This window comes from Ceratina calcarata, unplaced genomic scaffold, assembly GCF_001652005.2.
Source record: "Ceratina calcarata isolate Rehan_Ccalc_2016 unplaced genomic scaffold, ASM165200v1 scaffold72.2, whole genome shotgun sequence".
Taxonomy (NCBI): domain Eukaryota; kingdom Metazoa; phylum Arthropoda; class Insecta; order Hymenoptera; family Apidae; genus Ceratina; species Ceratina calcarata.
Window position 1 is genome coordinate 1,873,780 of NW_017178472.1, and position 13,144 is coordinate 1,886,923.

A 13,144-nucleotide genomic window follows, 5' to 3' on the forward strand; every position below is an offset into this window, starting at 1 on the left:
TTTATATTTTCTGCGCACAGGAGAAGGTCATCTGCCGAGACCGTCACTTTTTCTGCGCGAAAAACTTTGTTTCTCCCACCATAAAAAAATCTGAGTTTCCCCGCTCTCCACCCAAGCATGGGTTTGACCAGTACTCTTGACTCTCACTTATGCACAAAACACCGGGCCCGCGTCATCCAGCTTTTACACGCTATTGCCAATACCTCGCATTTTTAACTACGGAATTGGTTGTCCGTCTTTTCGCTACTAGAAATCAGAATTCCGCTTACCATCCCTGAGCGAAATATGGGAGCGGAAAACGCAGTGTAAAAGGGCCATTACGGCGATATACGTAACTACCGCCCGATACGAATCTTTTCAATTCAATCTACAGTGACAGTTAGAAATTTTGAATGTTTCATCATCTCACCAGACGATTGTTCAACGTATTTTAATAGATTTATTGCAGTGGCCACTCGTGTTTTGTTCGGAAAACGCGCGATGCGCACGCGAGTTGAAAATATCAAAGAAAACTGAAAAAACAACGATTCAGGTTGCTTGTTTGTTGGATACCAAAGAGATGCTCGGCCCTGGACTTTGGTAGCGCCACAAAGTGGTAAATTATTTAACTACGAGATACGCTACGATTTCGCAGGATTTCGTATAACGTATGTAATAAAAATGATGATTGGTGAAGCAGGCAATGCTAAACATCCTGCTTCGTAAAAATAAAGACACACGCTACAGTAAAACTGCAATTGAAACGAAGAGCGAAAGTTGGCTTTTATTCGACTTCCGGTTTCGTTACCGAATCTCAACGACCGGATACTTTAACGGTTAATACTTGTTTGAAAAAGTTCCCACTATTTACGCCGTCTTGTAATTTGAAAACTGGCATTACTCCCAGATGCTTTTAATTACTATTAAAACAAGAGAAAAATAATATTTATCTGTATCATCGAAAACGACGAGTAAGAACGTTTTTTTACCGACGAACTTTGGCTTCGATGCCTTCGACGGCTTTGACCACGACTGATAAGATGGCGTCAGACGCCGTTCACGAGAAGGAGAGTAATAAAACGGGAGGCGTGTAACGGAGACAGTTGGAATAAAAGTTGACCCGTGTCTCCTCGGTCGAGCGCGCTCGTCCTGCTGCTTGAAACGTCCGTACTCGAAACATTTTACGTTGCATGATCTCGTCGTAAATTGAGTTACGTCTCGTCGTATTCTGTCCTGTCGCGTACGGCGCGGACGTTGCATCGTGTAACCTCACTGTGCGTGTATGTGTGTGTCAATGATTCTTGATTAACGGTGCCGTTTCGCCTAATACCGAAGAAGATAAAATTATGATGGTTTGATCGCGGTTCCAACATGACTGTGGATTTCGCCGAATACTTTTGGGTGAGTGTCTTCACGCTTGTCCATCTCAGAATGTCATTCTCATTTAGATTTAGGTTATGTACAGAGGAAGAGTGAGGGAGAGAGAAAGAGAGAGAGCGAGAAAAAGAAAAACCTCTTGTGCCCTTTCGTTCTCGTTCCACTTCGAGCGTAAACGAACCTTTCTCACTGACGTACCTACGTCATGCCGCCGTAACATTTTTCTCCGCAACTAAATATCATCGACATCATCAGGAGAAGTTTCCGCTCAACGAAACCTTTCTATCTTTTTCCACATGGATCATCTTCCTGTTTTCTTCATCTTTTACACGGCACGTTCATCTCCATTCGTTCTTGCGAATGTGAGGTTACGCGTTTTACCTCTTTTGTCATCCCATTTAGAGCAAATCATCACCAAGATTCATGGTACCAGCACAGAACACCAAACGAATGCGTATTCAGTTGCACATTGACATGTGCACAGTATTCCTTATTTAAGCATCTAAAACTCGAACGTAAAAGGGAGTGGATTTGTTAGAAAGGTTTAATATCTCCTTACATATCAGTTTTATCTCTTTATTAATTAACGAATTATTTTGTAAATCTTTGTATTTCAATTGTATTGAATATATTTTTCTCCTAATTCTTTGTTTCGTTCTCATTCTGTAAGCAATTATAGTAAAATAACATTTGCAAGTCATTTTTCTATATAAAACACTGTAACAGTCACAATTTTCTACTGTGGCTGTTATAAAAGATTTAATTTCATGAATTTTTTTTGATAATTCGATTGTTTTCCTGACAGAAGCATGACATGTGCAGATAAGATAACTCCTCTTCCTTTCGTTTCACTTAAACTTCTATCTGCTGAAGATTATTGTAGGTAGGGTATGTATGATGATTTAAACGATTCAAAGTTACATAGTCAAGTGTATATACAATGAACATTTTATCACAGTTCATAGTTAAAAATACTTTAGTTTTTATTAAAAGGAACAGAGCGAAAAATAAAGTTCTATTGTATTACTTTCATGTGGAAGATTTGTCTTGTTTTTCATTATCGAAGTCTGCAATAAAAATTAAGTCACAGTCTACTAGGGGCAAGTAATATGTACAATAGGATGATAAGAGTAATAATATGTAATGACAGCTTATTGTGCTGATGTTACTCAAGAGTCCTTCTCTATGTGAATTTACAGTATGATCAGAGTTCAAGTGTTAAGTGGTTAAGTGGTCTTTAACTATAGTTTTAGTGTATTCTTTTCAGGCATAGTATTATTTTAATTGCAAATGGATTTATTTCACTTTGGCAAATAAATTCTCAATGGCTGTCGATGCTAACAAAAAATAGTCGAAAAAAATTTGTTTACGCGGATAATGAGAATGCAAAAATGTGCAAATGTGTTTTGTGTTCCGGAGATGAACAAAAAGAATTTTTTTGTGTAATTCAAGGGCGAAAAGAATAATGGATTTGACGTGTTATATCATAACATGAAGCATGGTGCAGTTGCGAGCAAGGAGTTGGCTGAGTTTCTAAAAGAACGATCGACGATAGAGGAAAACAATTATAAGGTCCTGAGCAAATTAGCGAAACAGGCTGGGAGTAGCAGTAGTACACAGGGAACATTTGCACCTGTTTGGGCTGCCTTAAGAGGCGCGGCAGAAAAACTCGCGGGTTTACACCTGCAGATGGCCCAGAGGGTCACCGAACTGATAAAAGATGTATCGAAATACACAGATGAACTGCATAAAAAGCACAAGGCTGTATGTAACATCTTCTCTTCTAATCTTCGTATTTAGAAATAAGTATCCGCGTTTCGATGTATTCTACGTGATTAATAATCAATTTAAATTGCAAGAATTATGCGACTCGAGAGCAAAAACTTCGATATTTCTATAAGAAAATTCCATTGATGATTTTCATAATCAGTGTTACTGTTTCGCGCCGATATTTTTTGTTTTCTCTGTTCATTGTCATGTAGTATGAATTATTGTACATGTATGTACACATATTTTATACCTTATCAATATCCGCCCACAGTCGGGTCAGTAGGTTCTGAGACAGTAGTGTCTGTGAAGATATAAAGATAATGCTTATCAACTCGAAGCGACAGCATTTATTTTATGGAAAAGAAATAAAAGCAATTAATTATCATATTTCTTTACGACTAATGTTTCTGCGGTTTATTTACATATGTCGTAAGCAAGAAATCGTTTGCATTAAGTGACATAACATAAACTGAAAAACATGTAGGTAAAAGAAGAAGAATCGTCGACGTTGGAGGTAGTACAAAGTATACAGAGCATAACTGTAACTTTACACAAAGCGAAAGATATGCGTATGCAAAAAGGCCTCGAGCTGGAAAAATTACGAAAAGATAATGCTAGCCAAAAAGAATTGGAGAAGGCGGAGATTAAGTTCAAAAAAGCGCAGGATGATTACAAAACGTTGGTTGATAAGTACATGGTCATAAGGAACGACTTCCAAAACAAAATGACTCAGGCATGCAGGGTATCTATTCGTTGCTCATTAATCTTGTATCAAACTTCCTGAGGAAACGGGAAATAATATTAATGAACCTCTGTTGTTTCCTTGCTAAGCGATTCCAAGATGTGGAAGAGACACATTTAAAACATATGAAGGAATTTTTAAACACGTACGCGGACGTGTTGCAATCGAATCACGAGCAAGTTGGTCAAGTTCACATCGACTTTAAGCGTCAGTGTTTGGACATGACGGTGGACAAACTACTAGAGCAATTTGTACAAAGCAAATACACGGGTTTTGAGAAACCAGGTAAAAATCCTTGTAGATTATAAACGTAGAACATAGGTTGGCCGAGAGGACTCTCCGTGATATCTTCTACTTAATCTTTTTACGAATCAGGTATGTTGGAATACGAGGAGGTCATGACGGGTTTAGGTGATATGACAGGTCATTCTCAATTGGAAAGCAACGCCGAGACGCCAAAGGAAACATCGAAGGGAGCCAATGGAGAGACAGGCGTTGCTGGTAACACTCACAGTTCAAAAAAAGATCAGGGATTAAAGGGGGAGGGTTGTCAGACAGATGAGGAAAAGGGTAGGGTACAAGAAAAAGAAAACGAAAGACTGAATGAAAGGGATAGAGAACTGTCTCATGCACAAGCCACCAAGGCTTCCCGCCGTACTACCTCGCTACTCAACCTGTTCATGTCCAACTCCCAGGGTAGGTTTCTAAAATGAATCGATCTTATGAGACTTTTTTTATTCTCTTTTAATTGCTATAGTTTTTATCTACCTTGATATAATGTGTTTTCTATTACTACATTTGTAATATTCAAACATTTTTCATTCCTGAGAACCAGTTTACAAGGCTTCGGCTCGCGTTATATCTTGGTGGATATTTTACGCAGTTTTTTATTTGATCACGTCACGATTTATTATTCACATGTATACATCCTCGAAATTATTTTATTTTTAGCACCGAATCACAAATTTTTAATCGATCTAGGCATACGCGAAAAAACTTTATTGACTTATGCTTATGTGAATGTGTTACAATGCTTGCGCATTATAATCTAACAATAGGTGGAGGATGACATTACAATTTATTATGTATTCCAGGGGGTTTATACTTATATTAACTCTCCCATGTTAGTCTAAGTCTAGTGGAATATCGAAAAACAATTCGCTCTCCGTTTTATTTGTTGATTTTTCTTTTTCGAATTGATTTATCGAACCCTTTAATAATATATACTTGATAATAGAACGTTGAAACGAACGACTCATACTTGTAAATCTATCGGATACACCCCTCTGGAGTGCTGTTCATGCCACTGAAAGTGCAAACTGTAATCAAATTTTAATAGATATAAGTAAAGTATACGAAATAGCAAGATGAAGAAAAAAGGGCCGTTGGAGGCAGAGATTATCGAAAGATACATATAAGCAATGAGTGTTGTTTCAGACAAACAGAAGCAAGCAGGGTCTGGTTCGGCACCTGCAACTCCTCAGGGGAACAACCTGCCTCCTGCTGTTCCACCTCCCAGCATCTCCAGGAACCCTCTCAGAGGATCTAAATGTAACTGCTTACATTGTGATTACCTGTACCCTTACCATATGCCATATACCCATTTTACATACACATTTTAGACATAACTATTTTAGTCTATATCGATTACGCGCTACTATTTTTACACATATATACACACGCAGGAGATCTTTTCTGAAACATGGCTGTTTTTGGTAGCTAGTTCAAAATGATTAAGGTGGGGGTATATCATTAGTGAGTCGCTGTACGGCTTTCCTGTAAAATTGGAATCTTTATACGATTTATTACCGGAGAATTTGCATAGTTACTAATAACATTCAATCAATGATACACTTCTTATAATAATGGTATCGAATCTTCTTTGAGCATTCGGAACCTAAATAAGTAAGAGAGTCTTATACTCAGAAATGATCGATTCGATCAAACACTCCTCTCGTACACTTTTATCTTTGTCTTGCTTTATTGGTTGTTCTTTACCTATGGTATTTGGTAACAGTTTCAATATTCTTAGTATGCTGAACGTAATATCTTTTATGACATACAGGATATCTGGTTAAATAATATATCTGATGACTTACAGTGGTAACGCGTATTATGGTTCCTCCACTCTGCACTCTTTTAGATCAGCAGTGTACGTATTACTAACATTGTTTAAATGATAATTAAATTAATGTTACATGCATAGAAAGCCAATGCCGTCGAAATACAACCAATTTATCGCTAATTCACCGATAATTAGGAGAATCATATTACATATGTAACATTGATTTACTTTTAGCTTTGGAAGCACACTTAAAATATTTCTTCGCTTTTTCGAACACCTATAAAACTTACATTAAGGCGTTTTTCTTTGTTCGAGAAAATATATATACATTAGTGGTCAGTAAGATTTCAAGTAGGCATATTCGTAGAGACATCTGATCCATTCTACAAGGAAGAAATATTTTTCGTTCTTTCATTTGACTAACTTGGATCCAGCTTGCTTAGACAATAGGCACTAGTTCTAGAATTTCAAGGTAATCTAACCAGGCAACTTAACAATTCTCTTCTCTTTCCTTTTTTATGATACGTTACTTATATAAATTGTTTTTCTAACAAACTTTTATGTGAACTTATGCCGAAAGGTTCTTTCTATCAACACTATTCATTATAAATATATTTATTCCTTATATGTATTTACACTCACTCAATGGATTTAATTTCAACTTTAGAATTAAGATGAAATGCATTTAGGAAAGTTTCTGAAATTATTTTACTACTACATAAACGCTCTCTTTGAAAACGATTAAGAAAAATATGGTACATCATATAGAGAATCAATTTTTGAAACTTTCTCAGTTGCTTCTATTACGAATAAACAGACACGTGGTCTCATAGAATTAATTGAAATAAAAGGGAGTTGGACTTGGATAATGTTGAAATACAAACGGTGGGGTTTGCTACTGACGGGGCCTCAGGTGAGCCATTTATTTATGAGTCTGTTACTGCATGGCTCACTTGTGTTCTTTTTTTTATTTATTTTCCAAGTGCAGATATTTATCACGTTTATATTCATAATATAGCGTAATGTGATTCTGCAAGCAACCCTCTCTCGTTTATTAGCCGTATTTATTGTTCAGTGTATCTAGTTTTCGTAAGTGTTTCTCTGTTATCGTGGAGACTTCTCCCTCTCTTTTAAAATTTTTCTGTTGACTTCAATTAGGAATTGATTTATTCTTCGAGACAGTTAATCTGTCCAAAGTACAAGGATTACATCACAACATTTTTATGTAAATTCTCGTTCGCAATTTTGCATGTTCATAGTTAATATCCTTGCTTGCAGAACATGTGTATCGTATGCTCTGCCGTTTCTTAGAGAAGTATATAATACAATATATACATCTATGTGAAAAGATTGCGCAACCACGTATACACATATCGTTTATCTTAAGAAATCGTATCCTAATATTAATACTGTAGGACGTATATATTATAATATATACAAATATTAATTGTTAGAAAAACAATTTAAGACAGAAGACTTTTACAGGTCTTTATAGGATTCGATGGTGATGGTGTATGGATTTTTCCTTATATCTTCTTGCTAAATGTAACGTGCTATTCCTTTTTGCTATTTTTTTCTGTATCCTTTATATCATCATTTTGTCTGACTTGATGCAGGCATTGAGCCCTGTGAACGTCTTTTTAGAATGTGCTGATATGCTTTTCTGTTTCTTCATGCGAGATACAGTATTAGAATGACTCGTAAACAATATTGTCAATACTACTACACTGTAACAATAAAGTCACGAGTAATTATTTAGATACTATTATTAAGGTGATATGAAATACGTACAGAAATTTATGTCAGCATAATTAGAAAGAATGTCGTATATAGGAAGCTCCTAAAGAATGCATCCGCTACATGTTGAATCGATGACGAAGTATGTATTTTGTTTGACTTGTAGACTTCTACGTATTTAATCACGTTGCGCTATGCCTTTTAAAAACCACTTGGAAAGTAAATTAATTTCCATCTGTCATTGAACCGCAGCATTTCTTCAATCGAAGATCATATTTTAACTATGTTCTTTTGGTACAAATACGTTGACACCGCAAACGTAGTTTCTTTCCGCTTCTTAGTTTTAGTTAATTAGTCCCTTCTTTTCTACTATTTATTTGACTGAGTAATATCTTTCACGACAGTCAAGTACATATTTATTCGATAAAAGCTCTTTCCCTTGTATATACGTACATCTATAACGTTATAAATAAATTTAAATTATATAAGCGCAGGCTTGTGTACTTGCTTAACGAGAAAGTTTGTTGTCTTTAATTTTTGATTCAGATATACAACGGAAAGATAATTTTCATCGAATTTTACAATAGAATACATACACACACATATATATATATACACATATATATTTATATTTATATATGTATATATACATAGTTGGAATTAGAAATCACGATTTTACAATTCGTACGAAAATAATCAAAGTAGATTTATAGATTGTCGCATTGTTCTTTATATACTGTGTCCACGACCAACAGGGTTCCTCCGCAGCAGGAGAGAAAAGAGAAAGGAAAAGAAAGCGAAAAAGAAGAAGGATATCGTGGAAACAAGTAGCAACAAAGAAGAAAAGTCTGACCTGTCAGTATATGCATTTTCAGCAGATCTAGTGCACCAAAGATTAATCCCATGATCAAGTTTTTATTATTATTATTTATTAATTTCAGTACAGAAATTTTCGGTACAGAAATGGAACTTTAAGTTGTTAATAATCATTTTATATACAAAAAATTTTATCATGGATTTGATCTTAGTCATCTATTAGTTTTCGTAATTTTTCCGTTCCAATTTTTTTATTGGCACTTCATTCATACAGTAAAAGCACTGAGTCATCGTTGTTAAGCTAAAATTAAGAAGGATTAAATGTCTGTTTACGCACTTACTTTTCGTATATGTATTAAAAAATTATAGATATTTTAATATATTTATATGATGCACTGGGCCTGCTGGAACCCTCGAAAGTACATCCCACTGAACCGCGCTAATTCTATACAATAGGGAGGATAAGGATGACAGTAGAAAATCCGAGACACCGACGCCGGAAGTAGACGAGGATGGTTTCTGTATTAGACCGAAATCAGAGCCGTGGGAGAATCAGAAAGGATTTTATTCTAGTTCAGACACCGACTCTGAAGACGAGAGGGAACGGAAGATACGAGTGGAAATAAAACCGCTCAGCAACGGCGGAGCACCGATGAGCGCCAGCGTGGACGAACTCAGGGCGACGGTGGAGAATTTATCGTTATCGCCTGCACCGACGGTACTTTCCTTACTTGCTTTTCGCATTAGAGATTTAATCCTCGAATAATAGGTATACCAACCCGAATCATTAATGATTGATCTAATTGTTTAAACTAATTAATTATACGAATGTTATTTCTCCGACGATATCATTACGATTTTGTATGAACAGGGACGCAGAGGATCGAACACCGACTCAGATCATCATATGAAAAGGTCTCAGTCAGTGTCACAGCAACTAGGAGGTAAGCCAAGCTCGGATTTACTTGGCCTAAACTTGTTCAATCCCAGCAGTACACCATCGAGCGCCTCAACGCCAACTGGTAGCCATCCGTACGCGCCATTGCAAAGTCCTCCGCCACTGTCTTTGTCACCGACGCCTCAACCACAGCCGCCACAATCCGCACCACCTACACATCCTCACACACGATTCCCTGGTGAGTCTACGGCTTATACGGTTGCGGGATACATTTTGTTACACTCTCACTCGGTCGCTTTCTTTGTTATTGTGAGCATCGCGTATATGTATTGCATTTCAGCTTAAACAGAAGCATACGATGAATGAAATCTTAAGATTTGTTAATTTTAAAGTATGATTTATTATTAAGTTTTGTTTTATCCTCCTGATTATAATGGCCCGCAGTGTTCAAATCCATGTTTTAAAAGCAAATTGATTTCCGGATAAAAAGTTCTAGATGTATGCTATACTTGTTAGATTGCGCAGGTCTCAAATTTTGTTGTACCATAAGGAAGATGAGAGTAGTCAAAAACGTGGAGAAAAAAGTAAACTAACGAAAAATAAAGGATAAATCTATCTTGCGTAGACGGAGATCTGTTTTCGGAAGTGGGCGACATCACTCCGGCCTTACCCCCAAAGCAATCCGCATCTTCCACGCCAACGGGATCCATAATCATTCCTAGACCGCCGTCTCGAAGAGGAGAGGGTCCATCGTCAAGAGGTCGGATGTCGCCAGCGACAATATCCAGAGCTGATAGTGTGGCCAGTTTGGAGTTTCGCACGGCCGGCGTTGGTGTCGGTTCCTCCAGAGGACCGTCACCTCTCACGATAGGCCTCGCTGATACGATCCCTCTAGCTGTCGCTTTTCACGAAATCGTACACTCTTACTTCAGGGGCACCGACGAAACACGGTGCCAAGTGAAATTAAGCGGCGACATGATGTTATCGTTTCCCGCTGGAATAGTCACCGTGTTGGCAAACAATCCGAGTCCTGCGAAGCTGACGTTCCGCGTGCGAAACAGTAACAGATTAGAGAAATTGTTTCCTAATAATCAGCTCGTCAGTATGTAAGTGAATTAAAATAGGATGACGAATAGGATTGTTTCGGTGGTGGTATGCATCAAACGAGCCTTGATGCTTATGTTATAGGGATGCCACGCAGACTACGGTCGACAGTACAATTTTCGAATTCAACATGAGTGCCTTAACTACACTGTTACGGAAGCAGGCTGAACAAAATCCCTCGGCTTCGTATTTTAATGTCGACATACTCAAGTATCAGATCAAATGCAAAGAAGGCGCCGGTTCATGTCCTTTCCAACTGGTCGCCTATTGGAAATGCGAAACTACTCACACGGACCTTAAAGTACTTCCTCTCTTCATTCACTTAATAGCAGCAGAGAGAAAACACTGAAAAAAACAAGAATAACAATAGAATTTGTGTGATTCATAGATTGATTACAAATATAACAGCCGCGCCATGGCTTCTCCGAGTCCTCTGTTGAACCTTCACGTGGCAGCGCCGATAGACGGAGGTTTCAAATCGTTGAACAGTAAACCTCAGGCTCAATGGTTATCAGAAACAAATCGTGTGTTATGGAAGTTCACGGAGTTGTCGCAACATAGCGAAGGCAACGGTGTGGGCTCTTTGAAAGCGCGGGTGGAACTTGGACACGGGCCAGGAAACCAAGGAACGATATTCACACAATTTAATTGCGAAGGGACCACATTATCCGGTGTCGAGTTCGAGCTTTTAGGTCCAGGATATAGATTAAGTTTAGTAAAGCGTAGATTCGTATCTGGTAAGTGTCACATATACGTATTTTTTTCTTGTATTGATTCGACGCCAGTTTTGTTCTCACATGAATCACCTTCATCTTAACAAGAAAAAGATAGAGAAGGTTCTAAAACAAAGACATGTTTGTTCAAATGCAGGAAGATACATTTGTGACGGTGATTCCGACTCGCGAAGCAGATACGCTGCTCCGCCGTCCACTGTGGATTGACGACTTCCAGAATGGGCACCTCAGTGGGAGAGCCTGCCCATTTAATATTGGTACTTGCTTGTTCATTCACTGCCCATACCACGATTATTGTCCGTTCAACAGAAACAAACAATTCTCAATAAAAATCAATGTGGAGAATCCTGTTGGATACCAAAGAACGTGCGCGATACAATAATAAGGTTGTCTAGTGGACGAATCGCTTGTACAGAGATCGTAACAAGTGTGGATTTTGATATAGTAGGATGTAAAAATTATTTGTTTTACAAATCGAAAAAGAAAACTAGGTTAAAAGGATGTTGATTAGGAGAAGAAAATAGAATGTATAGTACTAACGATCCTAAAGAAAGACAGCACTCAGACGGAAACGTAACAGAAAAAAGCAGTCGGACTTCGTAAGTCACTCGCTACCTGAAGAATGACATTCTATGTGTTTTATAACTTGTATATTTTTCAATTTTTCTATATATTCTCGATTAGAATGTACTATTTTTAGTAAACATGTTTATACGTGAGGCGTAGACGAAAGATGCATGTACACTATGACGATATCGACAGATAAGGAACTGTTGCTTAAATGTCGACGAATAATGTAGCCCTTTCTCGCATAAACCCTTTGGTGTCCAGCATAATTTTCACCACGATATTTCTCGCCATATAATTGTCTATACATACATATACATACATATATATACATATATATATATATAATAATCAAAATATGTTATGACTTTTTTACGTGGTAACAGAAGTAACGACAAGAATTCAGAAAAAACATTATCGAATAGTACAACATTCTTGAAATATTGTTACATTTTGCGGTTAATTTTAGTATGTGTATAACTATCGTATATTGCTATCGTATCGTTAAAAAGTTGTAAGAAAACGTTTCTGTAACACTTGTTAATTACTATATATGTATATTATTGTAGCATTTACGTTCTACGCAAGAGGTCAACATTTATTTTTTCAACATTTTCGAAAATTTCTTTCGAAAATAGTTAGACTGCTAAAAGCAGAGCGTACGATAGATAATATTAATGTCTATAATGATCACATAGTATTAATGATTCGGCATTTGAAGAAAAAAAAGATTCTTTGTCGGACCGTTTAACGATGAGATTTTAATGCTTTGAGCTATTTTCATATTACGAGTATACTGCTTTTGTATATTATAATTATTCATGTTGATTTTGTATTCGAGTCCAGTATTTGTTCTCTTAAAATTTTTATGAAAAATTGACTAATATCAAAGAACTTCTAACAAATCTTTTAAGTCTTTGACAAGATGTACTATAGTTTTTCTTTTCATTAATACCTATCTTATTTTTTATAATTCATTCAAAAAACAGATCATTTGTTTTTTTTTTTAGAAATAAATTATATATTTCATTTGACCACAACATGTACATACATACCGTTTTGTGTGTATATGTATATATAAAAAAACGAAGTAATAAATTTACGAATAAGTCTGACAATGAGAAAAGCGAACTTGAATATTATATATATATATATATAGTCCAGCACACACGATGCTTCCTTCTGTGCATATTTTAGATATCGGCAACAAGTTCGACGAATTGACATCACCGTACATATTCGTGCATAGTTTGATCTGTGATTTATTTTTGTTCTTAATTCAAAGAAAACGTACATTTATTTGATTCTAAAAATGATAGTGACTTGCGTAATAACTTCTCTTTCTTGTTCTTTCG

At 36.6% G+C, this 13,144-nt stretch overlaps 1 protein-coding gene across 8 annotated transcripts; it reads left to right on the forward strand.

Moving 5' to 3' along the window:
- The first annotated feature begins 1,019 nt into the window (after nt 1–1,019).
- Nucleotides 1,020–12,509, forward strand: LOC108630343 (F-BAR domain only protein 2). 8 transcript variants are annotated; one of them, XM_018033586.2, is made up of 15 exons: nt 1,020–1,380; nt 2,809–3,120; nt 3,611–3,868; nt 3,958–4,153; nt 4,244–4,564; nt 5,306–5,419; nt 5,970–6,020; nt 8,426–8,525; nt 8,943–9,204; nt 9,358–9,401; nt 9,480–9,622; nt 10,010–10,490; nt 10,573–10,789; nt 10,877–11,225; nt 11,359–12,509. In XM_018033586.2, exons 1-15 carry the CDS (start codon nt 1,351–1,353, stop codon nt 11,427–11,429), a joined length of 2,949 nt encoding a protein of 982 aa, XP_017889075.1. In that variant the 5' UTR covers nt 1,020–1,350; the 3' UTR covers nt 11,430–12,509. The 8 variants fall into 8 exon arrangements, with proteins under 8 accessions (XP_017889075.1, XP_017889074.1, XP_017889072.1 ...); XM_018033585.2 differs by having other exon boundaries at nt 1,021–1,380; nt 9,358–9,407; XM_018033583.2 differs by having other exon boundaries at nt 1,021–1,380; nt 9,358–9,622.
- The last annotated feature ends 635 nt before the right edge of the window (nt 12,510–13,144 follow it).

Bases quoted from the DNA above. Each gene is read 5' to 3' on its own strand.
- LOC108630343 (XM_018033583.2), top strand. From the start codon at position 1,351: ATGACTGTGGATTTCGCCGAATACTTTTGG. The intron at 3,869-3,957 runs GTATCTATTCGT...TTCCTTGCTAAG, and splicing joins AAATGACTCAGGCATGCAGG to CGATTCCAAGATGTGGAAGA. The intron at 11,226-11,358 runs GTAAGTGTCACA...GTTCAAATGCAG, and splicing joins AAAGCGTAGATTCGTATCTG to GAAGATACATTTGTGACGGT.